Source organism: Urocitellus parryii, chromosome 2 (genome assembly GCF_045843805.1).
Source record: "Urocitellus parryii isolate mUroPar1 chromosome 2, mUroPar1.hap1, whole genome shotgun sequence".
Taxonomy (NCBI): Eukaryota; Metazoa; Chordata; class Mammalia; order Rodentia; family Sciuridae; genus Urocitellus; species Urocitellus parryii.
In genome coordinates, this window is record NC_135532.1 from 24187542 (window position 1) to 24204853 (window position 17312).

The 17312-nt window shown below is 39.6% G+C and overlaps 1 protein-coding gene across 1 annotated transcript in view; it reads right to left on the bottom strand.

Annotated features, from left to right (window-relative positions):
- Nucleotides 1-1368: 1368 nt before the first annotated feature.
- Nucleotides 1369-17312, bottom strand: part of Flt1 (fms related receptor tyrosine kinase 1) — a 176588-nt gene continuing 160644 nt past the window's right edge. The window contains exons 27-31 of the mRNA XM_026388407.2: nucleotides 13051-13156; nucleotides 12651-12793; nucleotides 10090-10174; nucleotides 7702-7796; nucleotides 1369-4398 (exon numbers count right to left, since the gene is read on the bottom strand). Coding sequence (XP_026244192.2) covers nucleotides 4212-4398; nucleotides 7702-7796; nucleotides 10090-10174; nucleotides 12651-12793; nucleotides 13051-13156 — 616 coding nt within the window. The 3' untranslated portion in view covers nucleotides 1369-4211. The remainder of the gene's footprint in view (nucleotides 4399-7701; nucleotides 7797-10089; nucleotides 10175-12650; nucleotides 12794-13050; nucleotides 13157-17312) is intronic.

A 17312-nucleotide genomic window follows, 5' to 3' on the forward strand; every position in this document is an offset into this window, starting at 1 on the left:
CCCTTCCTCTTTTAAAAAATGGGTGCTTCTTCCATGAAAAGTCATGGTAGTAAGGGGCAGGATTTTTTTCATTTAATAATCTTTTTGAATATAGCATACATATACACATATGTTCATGTATGTAAAAGTTCACAAATAAGTGTACAGTCTGAATTATCGCACAGTAAGCACATTTATGTACCACAATCCAGACCAAAAAATAGAATACTAGGAGCATCAAGTTGGATTTTGGGGTTAGGTTGTGTTTTGTGTTTTTCCTCAGAAAGTTGGCCAGCCCTGTATTGGGATCCAGAATATTTTTCAACATTTCCTAGCTGTAAAACCAAAAAAATCTGGTAGTGTGTTTAACACTGAGAAGTCCAATAAACCTTATTAAAGCATCCTGCTGGTAGGGTGGTGGGGCGGATTTCCAAATATACCGTAAGTTTCCAGAGTCATGAAAAAATTTCTAAACTATGATGTGATGCTGATACCTCAAGTATTCTTCAAATCATTTGCCCAAATGAGTGATGGTTATGAGAACCAGTATTTTCAAAAGGATTTCAGCTTCTTGAATGTTTTCAATGCTTGCCCTCTTAACTACAAGTTTACTGAAGTTAGTCATTTATCCCCTTTTCTCACCTCTGTCCCCATGAAAGTAGGCCCAATTTTTCTCCTTATGTTTCTGCAATCTAGCTTCATACCTGTGGTCAGGCAGGTAATAAATGACACAGCCACTTTCCAAGACAGAGTGTTGGTCACTTACTCTATGTTTAATAGTTATTACCTGTGTTGTTCCTCCTAGGACATCATCCACAAAACCAAATTGAAGACTCCTTGTCAGAAGTTCTTTTCTTGGGGAAGTTCTTGTATTTTGTGCTTTTGCTTGTCATTTTGTATGGTTTTCTGCACATAAACTCTAACACACATGTGCACACATATTCTCACACACCCTTTAATTATGATAATTGTTTATCAGCTGAAAATTAGTGGTTAGGGAAGACTGCCTCTTTTTAATTGAGGGTACTTTCATCTGCAGCCAGCACTCACTCAGTGTATGCTTTGTCTCATGAATTTATTCATTTTAGTGTTTGGTTTTCTGGGCAATCTGCCTAGTTTGATTTTGTTTTTGTGTTTTTTAATTTATTTATTACAGTTTGCAGTGTTCCAATTGCTTAGAGCAGCTATTGTGTAGTAATGATGGAAAGCTCCATGCCCTCTCTTTAGTAGCATTTGGTTTATCTTTCTTGTGCTATGCTTAATAACTGGTGTTTAATGAGATCTTTGAGAATTCCAGTCCTCCCTGCCCCCTTACCCAGAGACACTCATGACCGCTTTTTTTCCACTTACAAGGAAGTTAGGGACAAAATATGTAGATGTTTTTGGAAGTTAATTTTATTATATGAATAGTATACAAAATACATTCATCATGACTAGAAATGTAGGACCAATATCTTACTTTTATCTGTAGCATATATTCTTGATTTGTATAAAAGTAACTTTAAAATTCCAGTTTATTTAAATAGTTAAGCATGAAACAAAAACACACATACACATAAAGTTACTGCCACTGCCAGTCAAAGATACACTCCTCCTTTAATCAATATAAGTGGAGTTGGCATGTATCTGTTTCATGTTTGACATTCTTATGGGCTGTAAAATAAGACATAGATTTTAAAAAACAAAACAAAAAAAAAAAACTAAGCAACATCTTTTAGCATTTGGACAGAATTGTCCCCTGGCTAAAACTAATGTCTGAGCATCATTTCTTGGGCGTTTAACTAGATACAGATCTGCACAAGGTACATTCAGTCCCATTCCATCCATACTGTTATACATAGATTATCTCACAAGCCCTGGAAGGAAGTACTTGTTTTTTGTTAGTGCTAACCATTTTTGTCATAAATGGCAAATGTTTCTAATATTACTATCAATTAGTGTTTTCACTTTCAGTGCTGTTTTAATGAACAAATGCTTTGCAATTAGATATACCCATTATTACAAGCTTCCATTTATCTTTCTACATGAAGACTAGATGGAACCATTTTTAGGATGCACTTATGTAGGCTATAAGCCCCAGTCCTTATAGAAGCTGAGTAACAGAATCCTAATAGATTTTTTCTTTTTTGGAAAAAGGGTATATACCAAATCTTTTTTTTATTCAGAATTAGGTTATTAAAATCAAGATATCACATGAATAGCTAAGGTTTTCTTTTTATCATCAATTGCTGAATCCTTATGTGATCTGAAAGAGGATTGGAGTGTTCTGTTTAACCTCCATCTAATTACCTGATTTATATTACTGCCAGCTTTCACTGGAGTGTTTGTGTATGGATAGAGGAAGAACAAAGATTTCTCCCCTCTTCTGGCTCTACCTGATTTTATTTGAATTTAGTTCCTGGTAGAGAGACCTGCTTCATTCCTCTGTCCTGGCTGGGAAGTCCCCAAGAGCTTCCATGGGGCACCCACTATCTCACTGGGGAATGTGCTGACTCTCCTATTTCTTCATACAAAGAACTTAAACAAGAAATGTGGCAAATAGGAAAATAAGTATACATTCTTCTAATACTTAGAGAGTCCAGGTCTTAGATTTAAGTTACATGCATAAAAGGAAACATGCTCTGCTCTCCCAGAAGTGATTCACTGTTGCTTGTTCAGCTCTTGACTGGTTCAGCAGCTGCATACATCCCAAGTACACAAACTATAACTTGCATAGACAGCATCCAACAGAGCCATGTTAGAGACCCAGGGTGCACTTATCTCTAGATCTTGGAGAAGTAGGCACCCTTTCTTACCCTGTCTCCCTATTTCTACCCTGTCTCCCTATTTCCACCATTCTCAGACCCAAGGCAAGGTCCAAAGCAGATGAAATAGGCTTTTCTGTATTTGACGGCTCATTAATTAATATCCTGAGTCCCAACTGTAGAAACATCTTACATAAATTACATATCACCTTTTTTTCTCAAGGAGCATAAAGTGCTTAATAAACATTGGTTAATGCTCTTCCACATCTTTCCAGATTAGCATGAGACTGGAATCTCTACTAAATAAAAGGAATCACAATTAACTTCCTCTGCTTCAGGTCCCAACTCTGGGTGACTTGGTTTGGCTGGTACAGAGTTTTCACTCTGCCTTATTGGATTTTATTCCATCAGTTCTAGTTTTGGTACAGAGAAAACCCTCTATAAGACTACATTTTCATTCTCCTCAGCTTCCTTTTATAATAACTGTACACAACAGGATGATACAAAAAGTTAAGTGTCTTGTCTATACATTAATATTCAAAATACAATCTGACATCATTTTTTCTTGCAGCTTTGAGCCCAATAGTAGACATTCCTAACAGACCAACAGACCACTTAGCTACTTAGCTTCCCATGAGCAACATGCTAAGTGCCAGGCCGTCATGCTCTGGAGCCAAACTAGCTCTGGAAAGTTCTCAGTGTATTTCACTAGAGAGGCTGATAGTATGAGCTGACAGTTGAGTGCCACCCTTAATTCGATAAATCAAAACATCCACTCATAGGAATGGCTATAGAACCAGTCCTATAGGTAAAGTCTTAAGATTTGCTTTAATAAAAAAAAATTGTCCTTGTCTCCCAGAATCCAGGAAATGTCCCTTCCTCTCTGTCCTGTGTGCTCCTGGCTAGTGTCTTGAAAGTCCACTGGTCAGGGCTGGGAAGCCACGGAAGCGGCATTGCAGATGCCCTCTCCTACTCCCTCCTGATATGATGCATCTCAAAAATCTGTCTTATGCTTAGTCTTGTTTTCTCTCTCATCTCCCCTCTTTTTCCATTCTTCCCTCTCTTTCTTACATGTCTTAGGCCTGCTAGAGGTCTTCTGAGACACTGCTTAGGTCAGCGCACGATCCCTCCAGTAAAGGGCTGACCTAGTAGAGTCCAGTGATCTCCTGGAGTCCTCTTGTTTTGTGTGCCTTAAGGCTTCAGGGACTGGAGCAGGTAAGTCATTGGGCTTAGAAAGGGTTTCTCTAATAGGAGTAACATGAGGACTGAGTAGTAGTGTTCTTGTCACTATTCTCTATCTGGGGTTACATTCTTGTTAGTAAAAAAAAAAAAAAAAAAAAAAAAAAGGCACTATTAAAAGTCACAAAAAGCAGCTGGCTCCTGTGGAAAGGTAAAGGTGTAAACTCATATATGCATAATACTGGCAAAAGCTAGTTTTCTGAGAATGCAGGTACACTTGTGCTTCTAGAAAGAAGGTTGTGTCATGCATTAAGCAGGCGGGGTGGAGTATAACACCACGGAGTTGTAGTCTGGGGGTGGAGAGCAGCACAAATCCTCCTTTCCCAGCTCTGAGTTGTCATGCGCAGATCTGATATGTCCGCAGCTGGACAGGAAGAAGCCAGGCTTGGTGACATCGGAAAGCCCTGATTCCTTACTTTTACTGGTTACTCTCAAGCTAAAAAGAGAAAAGGAAAACAAATGTACAGAACAGGTTTCTCAAAATAAGACACTAGAAGCCACTCTCTTAGTGGGACATTTGTCCACATCTGTCCTAGAATTAATTAGGGAGGCCATTTAAGTCTCATCAGATTTTCTTTGTTCTAAAACAGCACACTGGCTCCCTCATGCCAGCTTGGTGTCATTGGGCAGAAGGAGAAATGCCAGTGGCTAAGGGTGTAATATATGATTAGTTAGTGTAAATCCATAATTCCAGGTAGAAAATAACTCCAAGACTTAGGTATTCTGAAGTCAAATAGCTTATATGATCAATGAGAAAAAAAATGTCCTTTACCCTGACTTGCAAATAGCCATGTCAAATCCAGGGAAACTGAATATCAGTTCATATGGCAAAATATATGATTAAGCTCAGGTCTGTAGAGTGACACTTATCCAAGTGAGGCCCAAATACAGTCACATGAAGGCAGAGGGAGATCATGACCACACAGAGAGGAGAAGTCCATGTGAAGATGGAGCTGAGAGGTTCAGCCACAAGCCAAGGAATGCCCCAAACCACCAGAAGCTGAAGAGGCAAGGAATGGATTCTCCTCCACAGCCTGTGGAGGGAATTTGGCTGCCGATACCTTCGTACTTGTGGCCTCCAAAACTAAGAAAAAGTAAATTCCTTTATTTTTAAGCAACCACATTTGTGGTAATTTTTAAAATCATTTTAAGAAACAAAGAGAGTTACAAAAGTGGTACATCTGTCACATCTGTCTTTCTATCATGCTTGTGTTCTAGAGGGAAAGCTTTTTAAATCACGAGGCTGTGTTTTACTAGCAAGGCTCCAGGGTCGTTCGTTCTGTAGGTTACATCCAGCCTAAGATGGATACAGGAGGAAGAGAAGCTTCTCTTATCTTCATATTTTAATTTTTTGTTGTCATTTAACAGGAGCAGGACCAAGAAGAGAACCTTGTGAATGGCTGGTCTGGAGGAGCATATCTGTGTTCTCAGAGGACACAAATTACGGTTTTGTTTTCTTCAACAAAAGTCCAGAAAAAAGTAGCCACCCACTTACTGATGTGTTCCAAAATAAGAAGAAGAAGAAAAAAAGAACAGTATTTGACTTTCTCCTTATATCCATCCTTTCCTCATTGTGTCCTCTAATCTGCTGTCTCAGCTCTGGCACTTTTGTTGTGCTTACCTTAAAAGGAACAAGTATGCAGACATTTGTATGGAAATGTCCTTATCTTTCCAACTGACTTGGTGAATTAAGCTAAGTATCCTATAGGGGGATTTGTTGTCATCTTTGCTTGGATTTAGATAATAGTTCATCTAAATTCACAGGAGGCCATCTGTTTTGTTTCCTTCTAAACCAGAGCTTGATTACATATAATTTACATACTGCACAATTTACCTATGTAATGTGTGCAAATCAATGGTTTTCAGTCTTGTAGTTTGGATTTTTAATGGCCCCCAAAGGTCCATGTGCTAAATGGCTGGTCCCCAGAGTAGTGCTACTGGGAGATGGTGAGACCTTCAGGAGGTAGGGCTTAGTGGGAGGTCCTTAAGTCACAGGGGACATGACCTCAAAAGGGACTGTGGAACTCTGGCCCCTTCTCTTTCTCTCTTTGTTCTTGGCCATGAGGCAAGCAGTTTGTACCACCACAAGCTTCCAGCCATCACATCTGACACTCCCATCTGAGGCCCAAAGCAATGGGTCTGCTTGATCTTAGGCTGGAATATGCAAAACCAGGAGCCAAAATAATCCTTTTCTAAGTTAGTTATCTCAATCAGGTATTTTGTTATAGTAATGGGAAGCTAACAAGTATATACACAAATTGTGCAACCACCAGCACAATTTTGGAACATTTGGACACTCTCCAAAACCCAGATCCATTAGTAGTCTCTCCTCTTTTTCCATACCACCAGGCTTGACAACCACTGGTCCACTTTTTGTCTCTAGATTTGCCTACTCTGGGCGTTCATGTAAAAGGAACTATATAAGACATAATATTTTATGAATAGGTTCTTCTACTTAGCATAATATTTTCAAGGTTCATCCATACTATAGTATTATACATACAATACATACATACAATAGTATACATACATACAATACATACAATAGTATAGTATACATACTATTCTATTGTATAGATATATCTCATTTTATTTATCCATAAATTGATGGGCATTTGGGTTGTTTCTACTTTTAGCTATTATGAATTATTATGTTGGGAAGATTTGTATATAAGTTTTTGTGTGGGCATAAGTTTTCATTTCTCTTGGGTATATAATTAAAAGTGAAATTACTGCCTCATTTGGATAACTATTTAACCTTCTGAGCAACTACTAACCTGTAAGAACATTATCCCAGTAATGTATAGGTGTTCTAATTTCTTCACATGCTTTGCAACAGACTTTTTGATTGCAGCTATCTTCAAAGGTGTCAAGTGATATCTCATGGTGGTTTTTATATGCATTTCCTTGATGACTAATGATATTGAGCATCTTCTCATGTATTCACGGTCATGCCTACTTGTTTATGTATTGTCTGTGGCTGCAGAACTGACCAGCTCACTATCTGGCCTTTGAGAAAAAGTCTGCTTGATCCCTGACTTAAGAGGAGTGGGTTCTGCCTTTAGGTGAAAGGGGCAGGCATTTGGTCCAGGAAAGGAGAGAATGTCTGCTTGGACAATCAGAGGTAGAGACTAGCATAGAGTTGCTGAAAAGACACCTATGAACAGTCGAGTAGAAAGCACAATCCCAAGCAATTCTGACAGTAATGGCCACGGTATGGAGGGGGAAACTGACTAAACAAGCCAGGGATCTGTGGAGAAATCTCAAGTGAGAAAAGAGTAACAGGATCAACAAGAAGTAGAAAGTCCTTATTTGGAAGGGCTGAGTTCTCAGAGTGGCATGTCTTAGGCCTGGCAGTAGTGGGACCTCTCTCGTACAAATCCTGCTATTCCAGGGAACAATGGGGGGTCATTGTTTCCTACTCCCATAAGCATGTTTCCACCTATAACCTTCACAGCTGGGCTCAGGAACCTTCCCTCTAAGGCTCTGTGTTTCATGTGTTTCGCAGGAATTTTGTGAACATTTTCCCCTCTTAAACACTAGCTTTCCTTCCTAGAGTCTGGTATGCATTTGCCCAATTTTATGGCCCCCTTTCTTGCCCTTTGGGGAAAAACAGCTTTCTGTTCAGGAAGGCAAGTAGTCTAGTCCTCAAATATCCCTCATTAAACCATCTTCCCTTGTATCTTCCTTTACCCTCCCCACATCAGTTGATGACAGAAAAGGTGCTCGTCTTCCTTACTCAATCTTTAGTGAGGCCTTGGGTTTGCTGTCAGTCCAGGTGAAGCGTTTCAGCAAAGGGGAGGTCAGCAGAGTGCTACTGTCCAACTGATAGTCCTAATGGGGAACAAATGAAGAAGGTTAAACACTTGCCTGGCCCAGAGCGGTCCACATTAAGTCTGGGGGATGATACTGGGATGTACCTCTGAGGTCACTCCAGGTGCTGATCTTGGTCTCCACAATCCCTACCTATTGACACAAATCTACATATCAGCAACTACAAACTGGATCATTTACAAGTAATATCTATTCACAGTGGCTTTGAAGCCCTTCCTCCTGAAGGTAAAGTAAATAGACTTAAACAACAGGAAAACAGCAGGTAACAGGTTAGCACTTGCCACAGGAAACTTTTATGTGAATTACATAGATATATTAAAACTAATTTTGGCAGATGATGGTTGGCTATGCGTATGCTTTCATTTGGTGGTTACAATATGTAAAAAGTCTGGGAAATTATAAAGATATAGTTTGATTTCTTGAAGATTCTACAAAATTTTTAGACTCTCCTTGTTCATAGTTCCCAGTGATTAGATTTCATGGAGTTGTCTTTAGCATTGAGTTTTATGTAGACTCTCCATGACTATTAATATGGCATATTCTAGAAAACAGACTTCATATCATGTTCCGGACTCCTCTAAGGCTCTTACTGAGTTGTGTTCACATCTTTATCAGTAAACACCTAAACAAACAAGCAAACTGTCACAGTATAGCTATACCGCTACATTAGGGTTAGTGTTAAAGTTGAGAAATCTTCCATGTTTTGCTCCATATTGTTTTTCTGGACTTGCACCCTATGTACCAAGCAACAAAACAAAATTTCCATCTACGTTACCTTTGTGTTTTGCTAGTTAAAATTTAAATGTTTATATTTTTAAATCATCTTATCCCTCTGTCTGGTGTGTTCAACATGGTTTTTTTTTGTGTCAGTGTGTGTGAGGGGTGGTACCAGAGATTGAACTCAGGGGCACTCGACCACTGAGCCACATCCCTAGCCATATTTTGTATTTTATTTAGAGATGTGAGTTGCTTAGTGCCTCGCTTTTTCTGAGGCTGGCTTTGAACTGGTGATCCTTCTGCCTCAGCCTCCCGAGCTGCTGGGATTACAGGCGTGTACCACTACATCCAGCAGGTTTTTGTGTTTTTTAATGTGACTGTGCTCGTCTCATAGCCACGTTGACTATGTGATGCATCTGAAAAACTTTCAAGTGTTGTTCTTCCAGGTCTTTGTGGAATACAATTATCATCAGCATTTCTCTAACTTTAATGTGCACAGGAATCTCCTGGGATCTGTGACAAGGTGGTATCTAACTCAGTGGGTGTGGATGGGTCCTGAGAGCCATTTCTGGCCTGCTTCTAGACTCTGGCACTGAGCTTGTGTGGAGATTACATTCAGAGTACCTAGGATCTGCCCTGAGAGAAGTGCCATCCTGGCCAACCTTCCTCTCCTCTCCTTGTTCTCTCAACCTCACATCTAGGGCTTTGAAAAGAAGAGCTGGGAGATGCTCTTGTTTGCAAGGCTGTCTTGGTTTTCTTCTCCCAGTGTGTCTGAGTAGGAACATGGCTGTTCAGCCTGCAGAATCTAGGGGGAAAAGGACCGAAAGCCTAGGTGGACTTCTCCTGGACTCAAAGCTGCTGCATCACAAGTTCTAGTCACTGACAACTAGGAGTTCCTCCACTACTTTCAAGGAAAGAATATATCATAAGAGCCAAGATTCTGGGGCTGGGGCTAGGGTAGAGCGCTCAGTGGTAGAGCGCTCACCTAGCATGTGTGGGGACCTGGGTTCGATCCTCAGCACCACATAAAGGTGGGTAAATAAAATAAAGGCATTGTGTCCAACTACACCTAAAAAATAAATATTTTTTTAAAAAGGAGCCAAGATTCTTAGAAACACATGAAATTTTTAAGGGACTAAATTTCTACAAAAAAGGACTTCGGCCCTGGAGTGAATTATGGCTCATCTTCAAACCATGTAATTCACTTTCAAATTAGTTTTGCATAGCTAAGACTGGTTATCAGTCTCCCAAACACTATCATGTTTTTTGTTTGTTTTGTTTTTTGCACTGAGAATGAAATCCAGTACACTCCCTGTACTTTTTCTAAAATTTTACTTTAAGACAGGGTCTCATTAATTTGCTGAGGCTAGCCTGGAACTTCCTTTCCTCCTGCCTCAGCCTCCAGAGTCACTGGGATTATAGGCATGCACCACCATGCCCAGATGATACTATCATTTTAATCATTGCGGATTGCTGACCTTCACCAAGAGCTACTAGATTCCTAGAGTTGGTGTTTGGGTGGAGCCAGGAAAGGGTTCTGTTAGGATGCACTGAGTAGCTAAACTTCATGACTTACATCAAACATGGAGGTGGTATTTGGTGAAAGTTCTTCAAAGGTTTTGATTCTTTCCAGACTCAAGAATTTGAAAGCATTTACATATCTAATGAAAAAACAAAAAGAATAATTAAAACAGGAAAATGCACTTACCTTTGATTAGTTAGGAGTTTAGAGGCATTGTATTGTGGCTAAGATAAATCAAAATTCCATTTTCTATAATGGTGATTGAACCCAGGGATGCTCTACCACTGAGCTACAAATCCAATCCTTTTTATTTTTTATTGTAAGAGGGGCTTATTCAGATGCCCAGACTGGCCTCAAACTTGTGATCCTCCTGCCTCAGCCTCCTAAGTTGCTGGGATTATAGGCATGTGCCATCACTCCCAGCACAATTGCCTAACTTACAGCTCAAGTTTTCTGCTGTGCCCACTGGGAATCCTCACAGCAATAACCCTTCCTACCATAGGTGTCAATTCACATGTCATGGTTTTCAGCAAAACTCCAAAAGGACCCACTGGGTTCCTTTGTGGAATCAGAAAACATTAGACCTAGAAAAGACCTAAAACATCATTTGGCCCAAACACTTTATGGTACAGGAGAGAAATGATGCCCAGGGAAGTGATGTAACCTTATCACGTGTAGATCCTACTTCCTACAAAATGTGGGGTGACAAATAAAATGACATTTCAAGGTTACAAAGCTGATTTAGTCATATAATTGAGTATTAGGGCCAGTCTTGTATATTCTGTACTGTGAATACTTACTGGGAGAAATGAATAGGATTTGCATAATTTCTTGATTGCTACCTACTGTTTTTTGTTGACAACCTATTAGGAAAGACCATCAGGGATATCCACTACACAGTTACTCATAGGCAAGTTCATCTATTGATTGAATTTCTCAGGCTGATAATCTATCACCATTAACATCCTAGGCCAGCTCCTTTTGAGGCATAAGGCTAAGCAACAAATATGAAGGGTCCAAATTACTTTGACACTGTATTCCCACCCTCATCTCTAACCCAATTAGGCTTTGCTAAGGTATTTACTCCAAGCTAGTTTTCTCTTCTTTAAAAACTGGATGACTCATTTGCTTTGGTCTCTTGGTGTTGCTGACCTGAAATTCATCATGGGTCTGGGCTGCCCACTGGATTTCTTCAAAGCCTGTCACAGATAGCTATCAATGTTTTCTGACTGTTGCAATTCTTCACCATTCCTTCCATGGTGGCAGAACTGAGGTCAAAACCTGAGGACTGTGTCTACTGCCAATAAAGTGGACAGAATGCCCATAAGACCTTCTAATGGTCCAAAAAGAGGTCTTGATTGCATAGGGTACAGGAAGGGTCAGAACTCCTGGGTTAGATCCTCTTTTCTTCCATTTTTTTAGCCACAAATTTTGACAAGTTCTCCTCTTTGGAGCCTTAATGTCCTCATTTGTATAACAAGCTATATGTACTTCACAGGATTGTTTTGAATATAATATATCCAAAGAGCCCGCACAGTGCAAGATGACAGCACATGTCTGTGTAACTATGAGGACTGAATATGTTTAATACATATGTAATTATGAGCACTAACGAGCAAATCCCTGGCCAGGAGAGGCCCTCAATAAATATTTGTTCTTTGTCCCTCCCTTCTTTAATCTCCTCTGTGGAGTAATTACTAGCTTAGAGTAATGCAAGATATGTTAATTTGTTAAATAAGAAAAAAAAAGGGCCAGTTTTATTTGTTTAGTTTCATCTCAGTTTTTTTTTTAAATATTTTTATTTTTTAGTTTTCGGCGGACACAACATCTTTGTTTATATGTGGTGCTGAGGATCAAACCCTTGCCACACGCATGCCAGGCGAGCGCGCTACCATTTGAGCCACATCCCCAGCCCTCATCTCAGTTTTAATTTAAAAAGTTAATGTAATGGGCAAAAAACAAAGGGGATGGTTCTAGAGTAAGATTAAAGAAACCTAAGAAAATGTTATGTGTTATTCTGGATTCTTTTTTTAAAAATCTATAAAAGACATTTGAAGAAAATTATGGAAATTTGAACATTAGATGATGATATTAAGTAATTTCTTTGGTATGATAATTTTGGTGTGGTTATACAGGAGAATGTCCTTAGGAGATATATACAAAGGATTTAGGGGTAAAGTATTATAATGTGATAAGCCCACTTTAAAATGGTTCAGAACAAAGAAAAACACATAGCCCACCCCTGCCCACATTTGAACTATATATACAAAATATGGCAAATTGTTAACAATGGTTGAATTTAGGAGGTGGACATATGGGTGATAATTACTTAATTCTTTTCTCTCTTTTTGTTTGTTTGTTTCTTTTATCTCTCTCTCTCTCTCTTTTTTTTTTTTTTTTTGGTACTAGAGATTTAACCCAGGGACACTTTACCACTGAGCTATATCCCGGCCCTTTTTGTTTTTTATTTTGAGATGAACTTGCAATCCTCCTGTCTAGCCTCTCAAGCTGCTGGGATTATAGGCGTGCACAATGGCATCTGGCTTTTTTTTTTTTTTTTTTTTTTTTAATGCTTGAAATTTCTGTAATAGAAAGTTTGGGGGAAAAAATCTTACCTGACATCATCAGAGCTTCCTGAATTAAACTTCGGGGTTGAAATACTGTCCTTGAAAAAATCCTCAGAGAAGGTAGGAGTTGAGTAGGTAAAGCCACTGTTTCCTGTCAGTATGGCATTGAGTGGGATATAGTCTTTACCATCCTAAAATAGCAATGACAGAACTCTAATTGCACAGATTTCTATTTCAACCAATATCTGTAAAACATCATGTCAAATTCAGCTATGTCATTTGCCCACTCTTGCTTGTGTTCTGAGAGGGTAATTCTGTGTACAGACATACTTTTAATGGCTGATCTCATCTTTTCTATTAAGAGCTCTTAAAACAACCAACAAACACACCCCCTTGACCACATTCAAAGGCATTTGGCCTATGAGAGTCTAGATAAATTTAGTTTTACCTGTTGTACATTGGCTTGAAGCAAATCACCCAGTTTTTCCACAAGTTCTGCAAATCGTGGCCTTTCTTTTGGGTCTTTGTGCCAGCAGTCCAACATGATCTGGTAGCTGTTGGGTGAAAGCACAGAGGAAGAGCTGAAAAGCAGGATATATTTATATAGACTGCCTGCCATGTTGCAAAATGAGGGCTGTTCTTCTTCTTCTGATAGATAGATAGATCGATCGATCGATCGATCAATCGATCATGCTTTTTATAGTAGTGATATTGTTTCATTATTATGACTGGGTCTGTAGCACCAACACATAAGAGGCAGCATGGGCCATATCTTGCTAGCAGTGGAAGAACAAGTCCACCAAGGCCCACTAACAAACCAACCCTCCAGAGCTCTTGCGACCCAGGTTCTTTGGAGTGCTTGTGGCTTCTGCAGAATGGAAGGATTGAGTCCTATGGATCAAGCACAGCTTCTTGAAAAGGAAACATCGCTGTTCTTTGCAGTTGGATATGAAGTGGAATGTTCTTACACTCACTCTCAAAATCAGGACAGTGTCCTAAAAGTTAAAAACAGCTGCTGCACACCATGGATGAATAGTTGGCAATTCCTATTTCATTCTTGGGTAGTAACAGAAGTCATTTTAAGCCAACATCTCAATAAATATACTTTCAAGTCTTCACAGTTCTCTGATTTTAGGCTCTGTATCAGATACAGGAGGGGGTGCTGGGTACATGACCCAGGTTGCTTCCCAAAGGAAAGGTCCCCAAAAGTGTGGACTTCAGTTGTTCCTTGTACTGTGTGCAAGGTTCCTGTGTATGGCTGATTATTGTTTGCCCAGCATTTCAAAGTTCCTATTACAAACTGGCCTCTCAATACTAAGGTAAAAAAGTACAAGCCAGGCTTCTGGATTTGAAACATCTGTGTTAATATCTCAGAGGCCAAATCTTATTCTGTGATTCCAATTTCAACAGGTTTTTTTCTGTGATTCTTCTCCTCCATCACTTTAGATGTAAAGATATTGGGCTTATTTCTTGGTCATGTCTGCTTGGAGTAGAGGTCTCTATCTACTCCTCTATGAAAAACATATGCCAGAGGTCCACACGCACACTGGATTAAGGATTTATTCTCTTTGGGCTCTCTCTGTTCTGTATGCAATGCTTATTTAAGTTATCTCTTTTTTCAGAAGATCCTCTGGATCAGAGATGACTCTGACTGAGGCTGATCAAAATCTAAATGGGTTGGGACTTTGGAACTGGTCAGAACTAGTCTGGAACCTCATCTCCATAACCCTCACTTAGTGCAGGATCTGGCCAGAAAATACTTCATAAATATCTCATGAAGGACGTTAGACTAGTTTCTGGGAAGAGACAGCTCTGTTCCTTCCATGAATTCTTCAGCCACATTGCAAACATTATCATAGGGCTGGGAATTGGGTGTTGTTAAGGGAAAAGTCCGAGAAACTCCAATAGTCATCCTACCCCTGTTCCTCGTCAGATGTGTGCCTTTAGTAGCTCTCTTTCGTATATCCCTATTTTGTTTCAAAGTATATGAGGTAATCAATGAAGATAGTAAGAATACAGAAAGGTTTAAAGAAGAGAAGAATACGAGGAGGAAAGTAAAATAAAAACAAAAAAGGTAAAACTATGGAAAAAGTTCATATGCAAAAGTTACGTCAGGATTCTGAACACTTTGAAGATAACCAAGAAATAATCAATTATATGATGCACAGTAGCTAGGAGTTAAAAACAAATTGGGTACTCATAAGAAGTGTGGCTGTTCCTAGCACTGAAATCTGAAAGGGAGTCCTCTTAGACTTCCTTTAACATCATTACCAATTAGGCAGTAAGGACTTCACTGGATTGCTGTGTATAATATATCTACATGTTGGCCAAAGTCTGAAGAACAAGAAAAACCATTCACTAACAATACTTCTGAGAGGCAAACAATGTGTTCTAGGTGTATGTATCCCAAGGGTCTGGTGTTTGTCCCAGTATTCTGGTTTAACCAAGAAAACAATTCTAGGTACCTCAGGGTCTGGAGGCACCATGTGGTCTTTAGACACCTTTCCTGGGCACCAGTCTTTGGAAGAAAGATTTCCAATGAAATTTTGGGCTCTATTTTCTAATAAGTATCTAATGAGACTGATATCCCGAGTCTTTGATTAAGGGTCAGGAGCTCATAAAGATCATAGGAGAATCTTCCATTCAGATATTTGGTCTTAATGAGTTCCTGTCCTTAATCCTCATCCAAGACTTCTCAGAAGGGGATTCTAGGTCCCTACTGCCCCTGTACTTCCTACTGTACCTATTTCCCCTGACTCCAGGGGCTGTGGTGGAGTGCATAATGATTGGCCAATGTGGGGCTCTGCTGCAATTTATAGAAACTGAAGACATGGGAAATGAGGAAGCGACCACTAATTCTCCTACTCTGGGTTACTTTCCTTCCTTTCTGAGAGACACAGGACAGGTAGCCACAATCACCAAAGGTCCCAGGTTTCCCTGACCCATAGTACTGCTGATGAAGGGCTCAAGATACTTTCTCCTGAGTGCTTTAAATCCTGGCACTCAATTCAGAGTTCCTGGGCCCACCTGTTAGAAGCTGCCTGCTAAAAAGGGCAGAAATAGCACAAGGCACACAGTGTATATAACTCTACATAAACCTCATTTTAAGGTAAGTTTACACATTTTACTAATTAATTGTAGGTACAAAAATATATACTACAGAGACAGGGGGGCACTAGATAAAAATTTGAGGTGCCTCCCCTTAGGGTACACTGGCTGTGGCAGGGGTGGCCTGCTTCTGCTTTACTTAACTCAAGCCTAACCATCCAACGCTCTTTTACTTTTAATAATAGGCAGATTCTAGGAGGTGGTTGGAAGAATACTAAATATATACCTAGTTAATCCATAAAGATAGCAAAAGCAAGGAAGGCTTGAACCAGCAAGCATGTGGGGCCTGAGCCCAGGGAGCAGGGGGCTTATTTCATTCAGCAGAGCCCCAGCTTGTCTCCAGCAGGACTGCCCTTGCTTCCCTACTGAAATAAGCAATAGGGACCACCTATGACCACTGGCTGTTTTCTAGTTTCATCTGTGGTTTCTCATTTCTAGATTCCACTCCTCCAATCTACAATTCAATACAAATCATCTCAGAAAACACCAAAGGAAAAGAAAAAAGAAAACATACATCAGTGTGTCCCTTATTGAAAGGCATCTGACTAAATAGGCTCTGGGCGAGGAACCAACGATTCCACTCAGTTATACAGTTTTCACCACTAAGTAAACAGGTTTAATGAAGTAAAGAAACACTAGTTGCACCCAAGTTGGGGTGAGGGACTGTGGGAAGAGTTTCCTTTCCAAGCTATCACCCAAGTTCCCAAGTGCACACCGTTGTAGGCCAAGTTCAGGTCATGAAATCACAGTTCTGAGAAGATGCACTTTATTCTCAACCCTTCCTACTTCTGAAACAAACAAGATTACCTCATCAGCTTTCACTTACTTGAGAAAATGGCTGAAGGCCTGAATCCTGGCCTTCTGAGGAAACATTTCACCAAGTCATATCTTTTTTTTTAATATATTTTTTTAGTTGTTGACAGACCTTTATTTTATTTATTTATATGCAGTGCTGAGAATCTAACCCAGTGCCTCACACATGCTGGGCAAGTGCACTACTGCGGAGCCACAGCCTCAGCCCCTCACCAAGTCACATCTTACTTTTTAAAATTTGTAAAATAAACTAGCAATAGGGACCACCTATGACCACTGGCTGTTTTCTAGTTTCATTTGTGGTTTCTCATTTCTAGATTCCACTCCTTTGACCTTCTTCCCAGAATTGAGAAACCACATCCCTGTCTATAAGTTGCTTAGGGCTCAGGGGCTACAAGGAGGAAATTTATATAAAGATTTGAAGCCTTGATAAAGTCTAGGGGAATCTTTAGTCCAAAGTGGAGGTTACTTTGTACCTCTAGAGTTATTCTGGACTAGAACCTGGCTGAGAACTGGAAACAGATCCTACTGGTATGTAGGATGATGTTGTGGACTCTAAACTTAGACTGAGTTTGCTCAACTGATTAGCAATGTTTTGTGCCTTGGCTTTCTCATCTGTAATATGGAGTTAATAGAATCACATACTTTACCGAGTTGTCATGAACATGAAGCAAATTAATATACATTAAAAGTGCTTAAAACAGTGTCTGGCGCTTATAAGCACTAAATAAACATTTAGTTAATATTGTGTAAAAATAACTGCAATTATTATTATTGTTAGTGATTGAG